Source organism: Gobio gobio (assembly GCF_949357685.1).
Source record: "Gobio gobio genome assembly, chromosome: 1".
In the NCBI taxonomy this organism is placed as follows: domain Eukaryota; kingdom Metazoa; phylum Chordata; class Actinopteri; order Cypriniformes; family Gobionidae; genus Gobio; species Gobio gobio.
The window spans coordinates 22,056,467-22,068,911 of record NC_137097.1 but is presented as its reverse complement, the minus strand read 5'-3'; the positions used below and the strand labels follow the sequence as shown (position 1 = coordinate 22,068,911).

General features: G+C 39.7%; 1 protein-coding gene across 1 annotated transcript; it reads right to left on the bottom strand.

The window, feature by feature from the left end:
• Nucleotides 1-8,765: 8,765 nt before the first annotated feature.
• On the bottom strand, nt 8,766-10,868 carry LOC307127891 (uncharacterized protein). The gene is made up of 3 exons (XM_079819395.1): nt 10,127-10,868; nt 9,480-9,587; nt 8,766-9,246 (listed from the first exon to the last, which is right to left on the bottom strand). The coding sequence occupies exons 1-3, from the start codon at nt 10,254-10,256 to the stop codon at nt 8,981-8,983; spliced, it is 504 nt and encodes a 167-aa protein (XP_079675521.1). The 5' UTR covers nt 10,257-10,868; the 3' UTR covers nt 8,766-8,980.
• Nucleotides 10,869-12,445: the final 1,577 nt, after the last annotated feature.

Here is a 12,445-nt window from a genome sequence, read left to right as displayed (position 1 = left end):
TTTTATATTTATACTTGAAATACGACCAAAATACTAAGTAAGAAAAGCATTTGTGGCGTTTGAATGAATAATAAAGTATTTAAACACTGCTGGTGCTTTAAAAAGGGGGAGGAGAACGAAAGAAACTCTGGGTTTACCAAAGAAAACCTGCTTCTGACCAGGTTAGGTTCACAGAGTAAGTTACCCTGGTAACTGACTCTGAGTATAAGTTACCTCTCTTTCAGAAACGGGCTTGGCTTACCCTGCTTTCTCGGGTTTGACATACCTCCCATTCTGAAACAGAAAACCCAGAGTTTCCCTTATTTCAAGGTTAACCTACTCAGAGTTTTCACTTAACCTCCTTTCTGAAACGGGCCCCAGTACATGTAACTCCGAGAAAGAGTAAACAATGTTCATTTACATACATTATTAACATTGTAACAAAGTGGATTGAAAATCTGAGAACTTGCTCTAAAGATGTTGAAGGATAGCATAATTTTGTCTGTTTAACTGAACACAACTTTAAACTCATGACTTGCATTATCTTAGAGCTATTGCTATATGGACACTTAGTATTGGAAGACAGTAGCGATGTTATCTTTTGTTCAAACCATGGTTCTCTACTATAGTAAAATTGTAATAATACCAGAGTAAAATTATGTTTATCATAACTATAGTAACCATAGGTTTTGGCACCATGGTTACTTTTGTAGTTATGGTTTTACTACAATCATTGATGAACTATGGTTAATTTTGTTAGCTTATGAAAACAAACCATGGTTTTACCACAGCCTTGCAGTAAAACCATAGTTAATTTTCATAAGGGTACAAATAAACTTAAATTGAATGCTCCTAATTTACTTGACTAATGTTGAATAAAAGCATCTGATAAATGTATAATCTGTTCACAGAAAATGTATTTAATAAAAATACATCTGCAACTGCTGTTGAGAGGTCTGCATTGTTTTTCTCCATTATAGTGTAATGACATTTTGGTTAGCTTATGGAACTGATTAAAAACCGTGGACCGACGGTGGGCCGCCAGAAAACATTTGTTATAAACCAGCCCGCTAGAATAACGATGAGCAAAATCCCAGCGGGCCGCCGGCGGCAGCCACCGGTGGGCCGCCAACTTTGCCTCCAGTGGTCCGCCACTGGCCCGCTGGTCGTATGTTTGCTGGGAAGCAGGAATGTTTTTCCATATAGTGCTTGTTTTCATCCGTGCCATATGCGCACGCACGCACGCACGCACGCACGCACGCACACACACACACACACACACACACACACACACACACACACACACACACACACACACACACACACACACACACACACACACACACACACACACACACACACACACACACACACACACACACACACACACACACACACACACACACACAAATAATCCGCAACTCTAGAACCTAGAAAATGCTTACCTGTCTCAGTTTGTTCGTTTGAGCGTTCCTGGGATCTTCTTCTTCAGTACTTTAATGGTTGCTGAAACGGCGTTGGTACACATACCGCCACCTAACGAGTAATTACAGGCCAACACATTAACGCTTATCCGACCGTAGATGTTTTGGAACAAAATACAGAAATATACATGAATTTACAAGTGTGATTATAACAATTATCTTTACATAACAGCAATTTAGAGCCCTTTATACAATTACTAGGTAAATAAAACAGCTACTCTATTCACGCATTAATGAGAACACATTCAATCCATAATAACAGTCTCTTCTATCGCGAATTAACATTCAGGAACATTAGCATGTTTCACTTCACATCGTTTGCATTTCTTGCAGTATAATAGAACTTCAATGACAATAAGATAACATGCATTCTTTGAATTAAGTAATTCTGTAAATACGCAATGGCGCTAGATGCATCCGAATCGCTACATTAAACAATCTGCATATTTTAAAGAAGAACTGACAATAGAACACTTTGTATTAACGCACACTATTAAATCAATAATATTAAGATGCCTTCAACCAAACGTGTGATGTAGTGGATGAATTTCAGGAGAGCTCGTGTTCAGCGCACCTGCTTCTATTTATGCCTTTCCTTGGCACATGATCTGTGTTGACGTTACAGGATGCGATTGGTCAACTTCTGAAAAGCCTTTTGAACACTTCATATAACATAAAATAAAATAATGTAGGTAATAACCATAACGATGATTAGGATATTTAATTTATTATAGTGACTGATATTGGATAATTTATTCATAATTTATGATATTGGATAATTATAATTTATGATCCAGGGCTCGACATTAACGCTTGTCCGCGACAAGTGGATTTTTTGAAGGAGCAAGTGAAAAATAATTTTACTTGCTCGACGGACATGTAGCCTGATAAAACGTCATTAACAAAAATAACTAGGGAATCACCCTAATGCAAGAATGATTATGCATTCATTACTGTAATTGGCAGTGACGTCAGTGAATGATAATGTATAATGAACTGACGGTAACTAACGCACTGTTGACAAACCACTGGAAATGACACTGATATCATAAGACAGTTCCATAAACAATTATTAACATTAAGTCACTTACCTTTTAGATGCAATATTGAGTGTGTTTGTTCTATTTCAGCAGCCAAAATAGTTCCAAAAGATCACAGCAGACCGCGTGTCACAGCAACAGCGTGTGTTAGTGAATGATTCAGCGTTTAGAATGAATCGATAGAATCAAAGATTCAATGAATTATTCGTAAACGCCTACCTCATTCTTGAATGAATCAGCGTTTGAACGAATCGACTCAATGACTCGCTCATTCAGACAGTCACCTGCTGCCACCTACTGGTGGTTTAGTTTCATCTTTCCAGCATTTCTTATTTGTATATTTAAAACAATCTCATAACATTATTTAATGCAGTTGTAATTTTTCAGTGTAAATTATTTAATTTGACTGGTAACAGCCAGTGTCGTCTTCTAATTTAATTGATTGATCCAATTCAAGAATATAAAAGCCGATTGAACACTGGTGAGAATATTGCTTCAGAATAAATTTTATTTACAACACACACAAAAAAAATCTTTTTTTTCCCGGACAAGCACATTTTTTACTCGGACAAGTGGATGACAGATTTACTTGTCCGAAGGACAAGCACGTGAACATGCTTACTGTCAAGCCCTGCAATAAATGTAATAACATCAGGATAATAATATAATGTATAGGAGGCCTATGGTTCCTCTCTGGAAGAATCTAGACAAATGAGCGCAACACAGACAAAGAAACTAAATTAACATAGTTTTAACATACATAAATGTTGAGTTTTTATATTTATAACATGAGACTGAAGCAACATCACACGACAAAAAGTGGTTTCCTGAATTCCATAAAGATAGAAAACGTGACCCTGATTTCACAGAACAGTCAATTACAACGTAGTTAAAATTAACTTACATTTTAGATGCCATATTGACTGTTTTCGTTCATTTTCAGCAGCAAAAATAGCTCTTAAGATCACAGCAACAGTTTTCATTACTGAACATTTACATTTATGCATTTGGCACTGAACGATTCAGTGTTTTGCACAAATCGGTTGAGACAAACATTCAGTAACCAAATAACTGCCTCATACTCAAATCGTTTGAATTAATGAATCAAACTATACATTTTTTTACTGTAAGCATTTGAGGTTGTAATACACTATTACACAGTACGGAAAAATAAAATATCAACCATGAGTAGTTTGACAGAAACAATGGTGTTTGAAAAAAAAAAAAAACAAGATACTTCCTGTTATATTTTTTGTGTTACATATAGAATTGTGTTGATATGTTTTGCAAAAAATGTTTTATGAAACTTGAGTCGAAGGCTGAGAATTAATGTATGGTTTTGCAGATTTGATGTGTGGTTCTGGTGTTTGAGTGTCAGGTTTCAGAAATTGGGTGACAAGTAAGGACTTTCTGAACAATCTCAGTTGCTTTTTCAATTGAGCTTAAAGGGTTAGTTCACCCAAAAATGAAAATTCTGTCATTAATTACTTACCCTCATGTCGTTCGACACCCGTCAGACCTCCGTTGATCTTCGGAACACAAATTAAGATATTTTAGTTGAAATCTGATGGCTATGAAAGGCCTCCATTGGCACAATGGCACAGTTCACTCTCAAGACCCTTAAAAGGTACTAAAGACGTCGTTACAAAGTCCATCTCACTACAGTGGTTCTACAATAACTTTATGAAGCGACGAGAATAGTTTTTGTGCGCAAAAAAACCCTAAATAACGACTTACATAGTGATGACGATTTCAAAACAAGGCAGCATGAAGCTTCGAAGCGTTATGAATCAATGAGCCGAATCATGATTCGGATCGCATGTCAAACCGCCAAACTGCTGAAATTTGGCGATTCAAACCGCTGATTCGGCTCATTGATTCATAACGCTTCGAAGCTTCACGATGCCTTGTTTTGAAATCGTCATCACTATGTAAGTGTTAACCACACACAGTCCTTTAACCTAAAGCTAAAGGTGCATGTGTTACTCAGTCAGTCGTTCAGTTGCTGTTGATCTGAAACTCTGATGATTATTTCTATAGATGAAGCTCATATAACACATGAGAAATATCTTCTGTTCATCTAATGATCAGTTCATTCACACACACTGATGTTGAGCATTAATAATCTCCAGATGTGCAAAGATCTCACTAACACTAAGAGCTGTTTAGGCTGATGAACATGACCTGTTTATGAGTATATGAGTGATGTTTAATGCTGTATTATAGATGTATTTTATGCTGATGTGGGTCAGAACGGCTCCTCCTGTTCCTCTGGTCTTTCTGCTCATGATTCACGGTGAGTCTCTGGCACATTTCATCTTCTGTGTAATTTAGTTATAAAGAGTCTGTCCTTTTCTTCTGAAGTTTGTAGCCTGTTTGGATCATATAATGATGATTAATGAGCAGTTTTCTGTGCTATATTGATGCGTTTCCTTTTTAGAAGCAGGAAGTTTGAGTGAGAGATGTCAATGGGCTTGTTCCGTTTTATAAATATCCAATAGTTTTTAGTGACGTCACAGTTTTGAACATGAATCGCTAATTTGCTTCTTGCTAGTCAGTGTCTGGTGGTTTAGGGGCGGGACTTTCTCACTCATCAGAGCATTTGATTGGACAAACATCAGTGGATCGCAGATCATGGATATTTTTGGCTCATTGTGGAGATATTGTGGAGGTTTATGTGTCAAAGGACTGTTTGTTAGCATATAGAAGATCACAGAGCTGAGTCTTTAAATCATCATTGATTATTTTCTTAGTCTGTCGTGTGTTTGATTATTTGATAGAGCTGTTGTTCGTGACTGAGGTCTGTTTTCACTTCTGTTTCTGTGTTTATTTCTGCAACATCCTCCATCAAAGCTCATGAAGTAATTCACACTGAGATCATTCATCACTCAATAGAGTCTGAGAAGATGAGCTTATATTTCCTGTCATGAGTCGCTGTTTAGGAGTAAAAATGTGAAGTTTTCAATGGTCCAGTATAACTGATAAAACATGTTCATCAGGGTGAATTCTGAGTTTCAGGGGTTTCTAGTGCTGGTTGGGGTGTGAGTTACAGTCCTTCGCACATCTGTGCTCTAAAGGACTCAACAGTCATAATCAACTGCACTTATACGTTCCCTACTGGACATCAAATCAAGCAAGTGTTCTGGACCAACAGAGAACATAAAGAGGACACACAAGATTTTCCAGATCTGTCTGAGGACCCTGAATACAATCAGAGGCTTCATTATCTTGGAGATCTACAGCAGAACTGCACCGTCAGACTGAGTGATGTGACACTCAATGATTCACACAAGTACTGTTTCAGATTTGTCACCAATAAAGAGAAATGGCTTGGTGTTCCAGGAGTGACTCTTAATGTCACAGGTGAGTTTGGTGAAGTTTATCTCTTGTTCTGAGCATTATATTGAATAATAATCAGTGTATGACAGCGGCACTAGATATAATGTGTGTGTTGTGTTCAGATCTTCAGGTGGAGTCTCCTGAGAGAGTGATGTGGCGTTCACACCGGACGCGATTCGCGCGAATAATTCGCGCTAATCGCGCGAAGGTGGACGCGTGTACATTTTGAGTTTACTCGCGCGAATCGCGCGTGAAATTCGCGTGTGACAACTACACAACAGACGCGAATTCGCGTCATGGGAGGGGCTTCTGCCCTATATGAGCCTATAGCCAGCTCGTCTCGGTCACTTGAGGTCTTTTTTGTAAAATATAATACTATTAACGTGTGACAAAACGTAGTTTAAATACTTTTTCAGTCGGTAATATAGTTGTTTAAAGCTTAAATCTGTGATTAATTTATAAAAAGAGTGCCTATTTAAGCATTTTGCCTAGCGTTTTCGGAGTTGTGAGATCCAGGCAATCAGCGGCGTTCCACGCGCGTTTACCCGGCGAGACCCGCCTTTCCTCGGCTAGTCTCTCTCACATTTGCCGCTGGCTCCTGCTCTTTTTTTCTGCTCCAGTCTCGTTCTGAAATGGCTGACATAGATTTTGTTGAGAGGGTAGCTGCGCTATATTTGATGTGGAAGGCTGAAAAGCGGCGTAGACTCGTTCGGCGCCGTGTCTGGGTCCATCAGATCCTCCAGAAGCGCACCCAGCTCGGCGAGTTTCATCAACTCCTCCAGGAGCTGCGACTGGATGACGGCCGCTTTCAGCAGTACTTCCGACTGAGCCGGTCCCAGTTTGATGACCTGTTGTCCCGTGTCGGTGAGAGGATTTCCCTCCAGGATACCAACTACAGGCGCTGCATTCCACCTGCAGAGCGCCTGTCCATCTGTCTCCGGTCAGTAAATCATTTAATATTCTGTGTGATTACAAGTAACGTTAAATAATGACTGATGAGAACATATAATTATTATACATGTTATATGTTATATAACAGAATATATAGTCTCTCATATATTCTGAACACACAGTTCTCAATATAGCACTTTAATATGAATTTTTAATGAAAATGGTTGTTTAAAAATACTATATTATATTATAGTAAAATTACTCTAGTAAATACTAGTGTTTTTGAATCGTACTATAGTAAATATAATACAGTAAATTAACAAAGTGTAGTAAATACTATAATATACTACAATTTACTGTAGTACCTTTACTATAGGATGGTTCAAAAACACAATAGTATTTTCTAGAGTAATTGTACTATAATATACTATAGTATTTTTTCATGGTTATTGAAATGAGAAATGTTATTAAATTTTGAAATATTGAAATACAACAGTCAAAGTGAATTTTGAATTATGCAGGTAATTGCTATATTATAATATTGAATAATAGTTTGTTTTTGCAATGTAGCAAGCAAATCAGAGCAAATGCAAAGTTAAGGGCATTTAGCAAGCTTGTTTAACTGTAAAAAAAAACCCTCAAAAACCCCAGTATTGTATCAGTATTATACATTTATATTTGCTAATATGAAATTGCAATTTTCATTTATAACAATGTTTATTTTATTTAATTTTTTTCTCTCTCTCTCAGATATCTTGCCACTGGAGACTCCTTCCGGACCATTGCCAGCAGCTTCCGCGTTGGTGTCTCCACTGTCTGCCAGGTTGTCCCAGATGTGGTGACTGCAATCTGGGACTGCTTGGTGGACGAGTTCATGGCTGTGCCCTCCACGGATGAATGGCGGTCAATCGCAGAGGGCTTCGAGGAGAGGTGGAACTTCCCCCTCTGCTGTGGAGCACTGGACGGCAAGCACGTCCTCATCAAGGCCCCCCCCAACACCGGCTCCCAGTTCCACAACTACAAGGGAACTTTTTCTTTAGTTCTCCTTGCAGTTGTGGATTCCAAGTACTGTTTTAGGGTCATTGATGTCGGGGGATATGGGCGGACGAGTGATGGTGGAACTCTGGCCAACTCCGCCTTTGGCCAGGCACTCCGTGGTTGCACCCTCCATCTGCCACCTGACCATCCTCTTCCAGGAGCGGACCACAGAGGACCCCAGCCCCATGTCTTTGTGGCAGATGAGGCCTTTCCCCTCAGGAAAAACCTCATGAGGCCATTCCCTGGGCGCACCCTTCCCCGAGAGAAACGAGTTTTTAATTACCGTCTCTCCAGAGCCCGGCTGGTGGTGGAGAACGCCTTCGGGATCCTGTCCTCTCAGTGGAGGATGTATCGTCGCCTCATAGAGGTTCAGCCTGATGTTGTGGAGCGCTGTGTGAAGGCGACGTGCATCCTCCACAATTTCATGCGGCGATCTGCTGAGGCACCTGCTGTGAGTGGGGGGGTGCAAGGTGCAGAGGACTCGCTGCAGAGTCTTGGTCGGGTTGCCGCAAACTATTCTGCCAGAGAGGCCATCCGGGTCAGGGACAGCTTCATGGCTCACTTTTCAGCCGAGGGAGCAGTCGCATGGCAACCGACTGAATAGTTGTGTATATATTTCTTTTTTCTTTTGTACTATATTTTAAATCACATCTTTTTATCCTCTCTTGTAAATATTGTTATCTTTTTTCTTTTATCTTGTAAATCACCCATCAGTTGTTGTTCGTTTTCAAATGATAAATGGAGCCAGCCTCCAAAAAGCATACCTGTCTCGTTGCTGCATTCTCATTACACTACACCACAACACTGTTCCAATAACAAATAACAAATTTTTACTATACTATTGTGAGTGTATTTGCAATAGGATATAATTAGAATTAATGTACAAATGTTTGCCATACGTATTCTAGTCTAAACATAGAAATAATATTTATGTAACAACTATACATTATGATTTACTATGTTGTGCACAAAGTAACATCCCAAAACCTTTGTTCATTATATAAAACATTTATTTATACAAAATTAATCAAATAAAATAAACAATATATTAAAAAAATATACAAAGAACATTTAAAACTATTTACAATTAACATGCAGGAATAAAAAGGATCTTGCTTGGAAGAGGGAAGAGTGAGGGACAAAGTGAAGGAGAGGAGAAAGGAGAGAATGTCTGGTTCATTCCCTGCAGAGATTTCTGCCTCTTAAAAATTACTGACTGGGTTCCAAATGTTCCAAATTAAGCAGAACTGTGCTGCTTTCATAAATTAATTTATGAATTTGAAATTTGACGAAATCTTTCGTCTGAGGCGGTAACCTCTGCAGGGAAGGGACCAGACTTAAGAGGAAGAGCTCATCCTCTGAGTGTGGAGGCGGCGCTGGAGCCACAGGACGGGTCCTAAGGGCTTCCAGGAGCTGCCGCTCCACCTCTGAAGGCTGCTCCCTGCGCCTTCTCTGGGCTCTTCCTCTTGGTGGCACTGTATCAAATGATAACATTTTGTACATTGAGAAGGCAGAAAATGATAGAACTACGGGTGCTTACAGTAGATATAATATACACATATTTATAAACACTCAATTTTTTAATGCCATATATTTTATCTGTCACAGATTCTCCTAAAATTATACATCCCCAGAAAAGGATTAAACTACGAGTGCTTACAGTATATATAATATGCATCTAAACATGGACATTATTGCCTGTACACACCTGTGGGTACAGCAGCAGATGCTGAAGGGCCAGCAGGGGAAGAAGCAGCAGCAGCAGGTTCTGGCAGAGGGGACCCAGCCTCACTGCCATCAAAAGAGCCCATCGGCTCTGTTATGACAAAAATTAAATATATTTTACAACATTACACACATTGCACGTTACACGAGTTAGAGAATTTTTTTTTTTAGACTTTTCATCATAAAAATACAACAACATATATGCCCTGCTGTGTTGCTTCACTTGTCAACACACCTGTCTCTGAGTACCCTGCTGCTGCTGCTGTCTCGCCCTGGTTCTCATCAGGGTGGTCGTACCCTGCGGCCTGATTCTCCTCATCCCCCCTCTCCATATTTCCACTTGTCTCCCGTGGGGAGACGAAGGGGTCGAGGAAAGACAGGACCGCAGAGTACTTCCACTTTTTTCCTGACCCTGCTGCTGACCCACTCCTCTTATCCATCTCTTTTCTCCTCTCCTTCAAATATGTGTCCCTGAGACCCTTCCACCTCTTTCTGCACAATTCATCTGAATAAAGCAAATCAACTCAGCGGGAAAGTATTTGTAAAGTACAGCGAATGTGACTGCTTTATCTAGCTTGTAGTCTCGATGTATAGCTCAAATTGAGTAAAGGACGTTTTTTTACAACTTACCAGACTGTCCGACCTCCTCACTCACTTTCTTCCAAGCAAGATCCTTTTTATTCCTGTTCCTGTAATGATAGGAGGACGTATCGTACAGCTCCGGGTACCCACACACAGCCACGATAATCTTGTCCTCCATTGTTGTTCGGATTTCTGCCTCCGCTTGTAAATGCGTCACTACTAGAGCAAGCTTGTGATTGGTCAACGCGGCGCGAATTTCCGCCAGAGTTCAGATTTTTCAACTTGAGCGAATCGCGCGTTCAAAACGCTCAAGTCGCGTCCTTCTCGCCGCCTCAATCGCGCGAATCGCGCCGCAGAATGCCATTTCGCGTCTCTGCATTGACTTAACATGTAAATCACTCGCGCGAATCGCGTCCGGTGTGAACGCACCTTGACAGAGGGAGATTCAGTCCGTCTGACATGTAAAAGCAGCTGCACTCTGACTGACAGAGCAACATTCATCTGGTCCAGAAACTCACAGCCATTAACTGAGAGAAGAGACAGAAACAATGAACTCCTGCTGCAGTCAGTCAGAAGAGAGGATGCAGGCAGATATAGCTGTGCTGTACACGGACACCATCACATCTCTCCTGCTGTTCAGCTCAATGTCATGTGTGAGTACAGATCGATCATTTCTCTTCAAAGTTGTCTTTGAAAAGCTAGCGGAGTTTAAGACTACATAACTCTAATAAATGATCAGTCAGGGAGCTCACGATGAGAGCGAGAGAGAGATTTTACTTTTAACAACAGGAAGAAAATCAGACAGACACAGAGAGAGAGAGAGAGAGAGAGAGAGAGAGAGAGAGAGAGAGAGAGATTTTACTTTTAACAACAGGAAGAAAATCAGAGTGAGAGAGAGAGAGAGAGAGAGAGAGAGAGAGAGCAGGCATGTGATTGGCTAAGGACAAAAAAGCAGGAAAATATACTGAGAGCCCGCCCCACTTTTTTTGTACAGTATGAAAAATAACATTATTTGGTGGATGCATTTTTACCCAACTTTAACAGCTAAATGTTCAGTTAGCACACTGGTTCTCTAATTTTGCTAAAGCAATTGAGTGAGAAAGTGTTTCCCTCAACTTGGACAGTCTCCAGCAACCAGCTCCATTTGAACCGATTCTTGACCCCCTGTTCGATAGACTTTAATTCAGGGCTGTTCAGTGCTAGCTTGGCCATGAGTCTGTGTATGCTGGAAATCAAAAATAATGGAAAATTTTCATTAGAATGTAAGAATCCATATCAGAAAATATATAAATTTTTACATGTTTGACTATGTACTGTATGTCTATCCGCTCTTCAGAAAGGTTGAAAACTAGAGCAGAGGTGCGCGAGCGCAGAATGGAATAACACTTGCTATAGCTTAGAAAGTTAATACTTTCCATGTCTGCTCTGCCATTAAACATATTGGATTCACAGGGTCACTGGGCTCCTCATGTGAACAGACAGGCACAGAAGTGCTGCGCGATTAAACTAAAACACCAAATAGACTTATGTCCCTCACATTAACCCTTAAATGCATACCTCGGGTCGTTAGTATTTTTTAAAGTTAGACATCCACCTTCTTAGTATTCCTCAATCAATCCATTTTAAACAATATAACAAGAAAAAAATAATAGAATTATAATTGAATGCCTGTTTTTTCACTAGTTTTTTGTCAAAATGTATAGGGTCGCTAACGATCCGAGGTGCGTAGGATTGTACATATATTTTTTTTGCACAATGATAAATGAATCTATAATGATGAAATAGGTACAATTCACCTTTATTCCACAGGGTGGCGATGTCTGATACACAATGATGAAGTGACGTTTCACTCATAGTTACCTCTGACAGAAAACGAAACAATAATAATTATAATCTGCAAAACTTGAAATGGCTTAGTGATTTACAGCAGAGAGCAAGTACTGAACACAATCAAATATTAGTATCACTGTCTCTGATGATGGATGTGGTCAAGAAGCTGTCAGTGAGCAAAATATTGATTTTGAAGACGTTGAAAATGATTTGGAGAATAAGCGTGAGATCGCGAATATGAGGCAGATGCTGAATGCACTGGGAAACGAGCTCTGACGAGGACATATGATGATGGTATTAAACATCTGCTCAAACTGAACCCTTCCAAGCTCCAAAAGGTAACGAAATACGTTTTATTTTATTATCCTGTAGCTGTTACTCTAACATCAGGAGTTTTATATATTATCGCGACAGGTAACGTTAGAGGTCTATCCATGTTAAATATAGATCCGGGTCGCTAACGACCCCAATATGTAAGAATGTTTGGCGAGACATGCATTTAAGGGTTAAGCTATGGAATGGCTTCAGATGACTTTG

What these genes read in the sequence shown, in the direction of transcription:
- LOC307127891 (XM_079819395.1), bottom strand. Translation starts at nt 10,256, where the DNA reads ATGGAGGACAAGATTATCGTGGCTGTGTGTGGGTACCCGGAGCTGTAC. An exon ending in TGAGGAGGTCGGACAGTCTG is followed by an intron (nt 9,588 to 10,126) that starts GTAAGTTGTAAA and finishes TTGTCATAACAG; the next exon opens with AGCCGATGGGCTCTTTTGAT. An exon ending in ATCTGCTGCTGTACCCACAG is followed by an intron (nt 9,247 to 9,479) that starts GTGTGTACAGGC and finishes CATTTGATACAG; the next exon opens with TGCCACCAAGAGGAAGAGCC.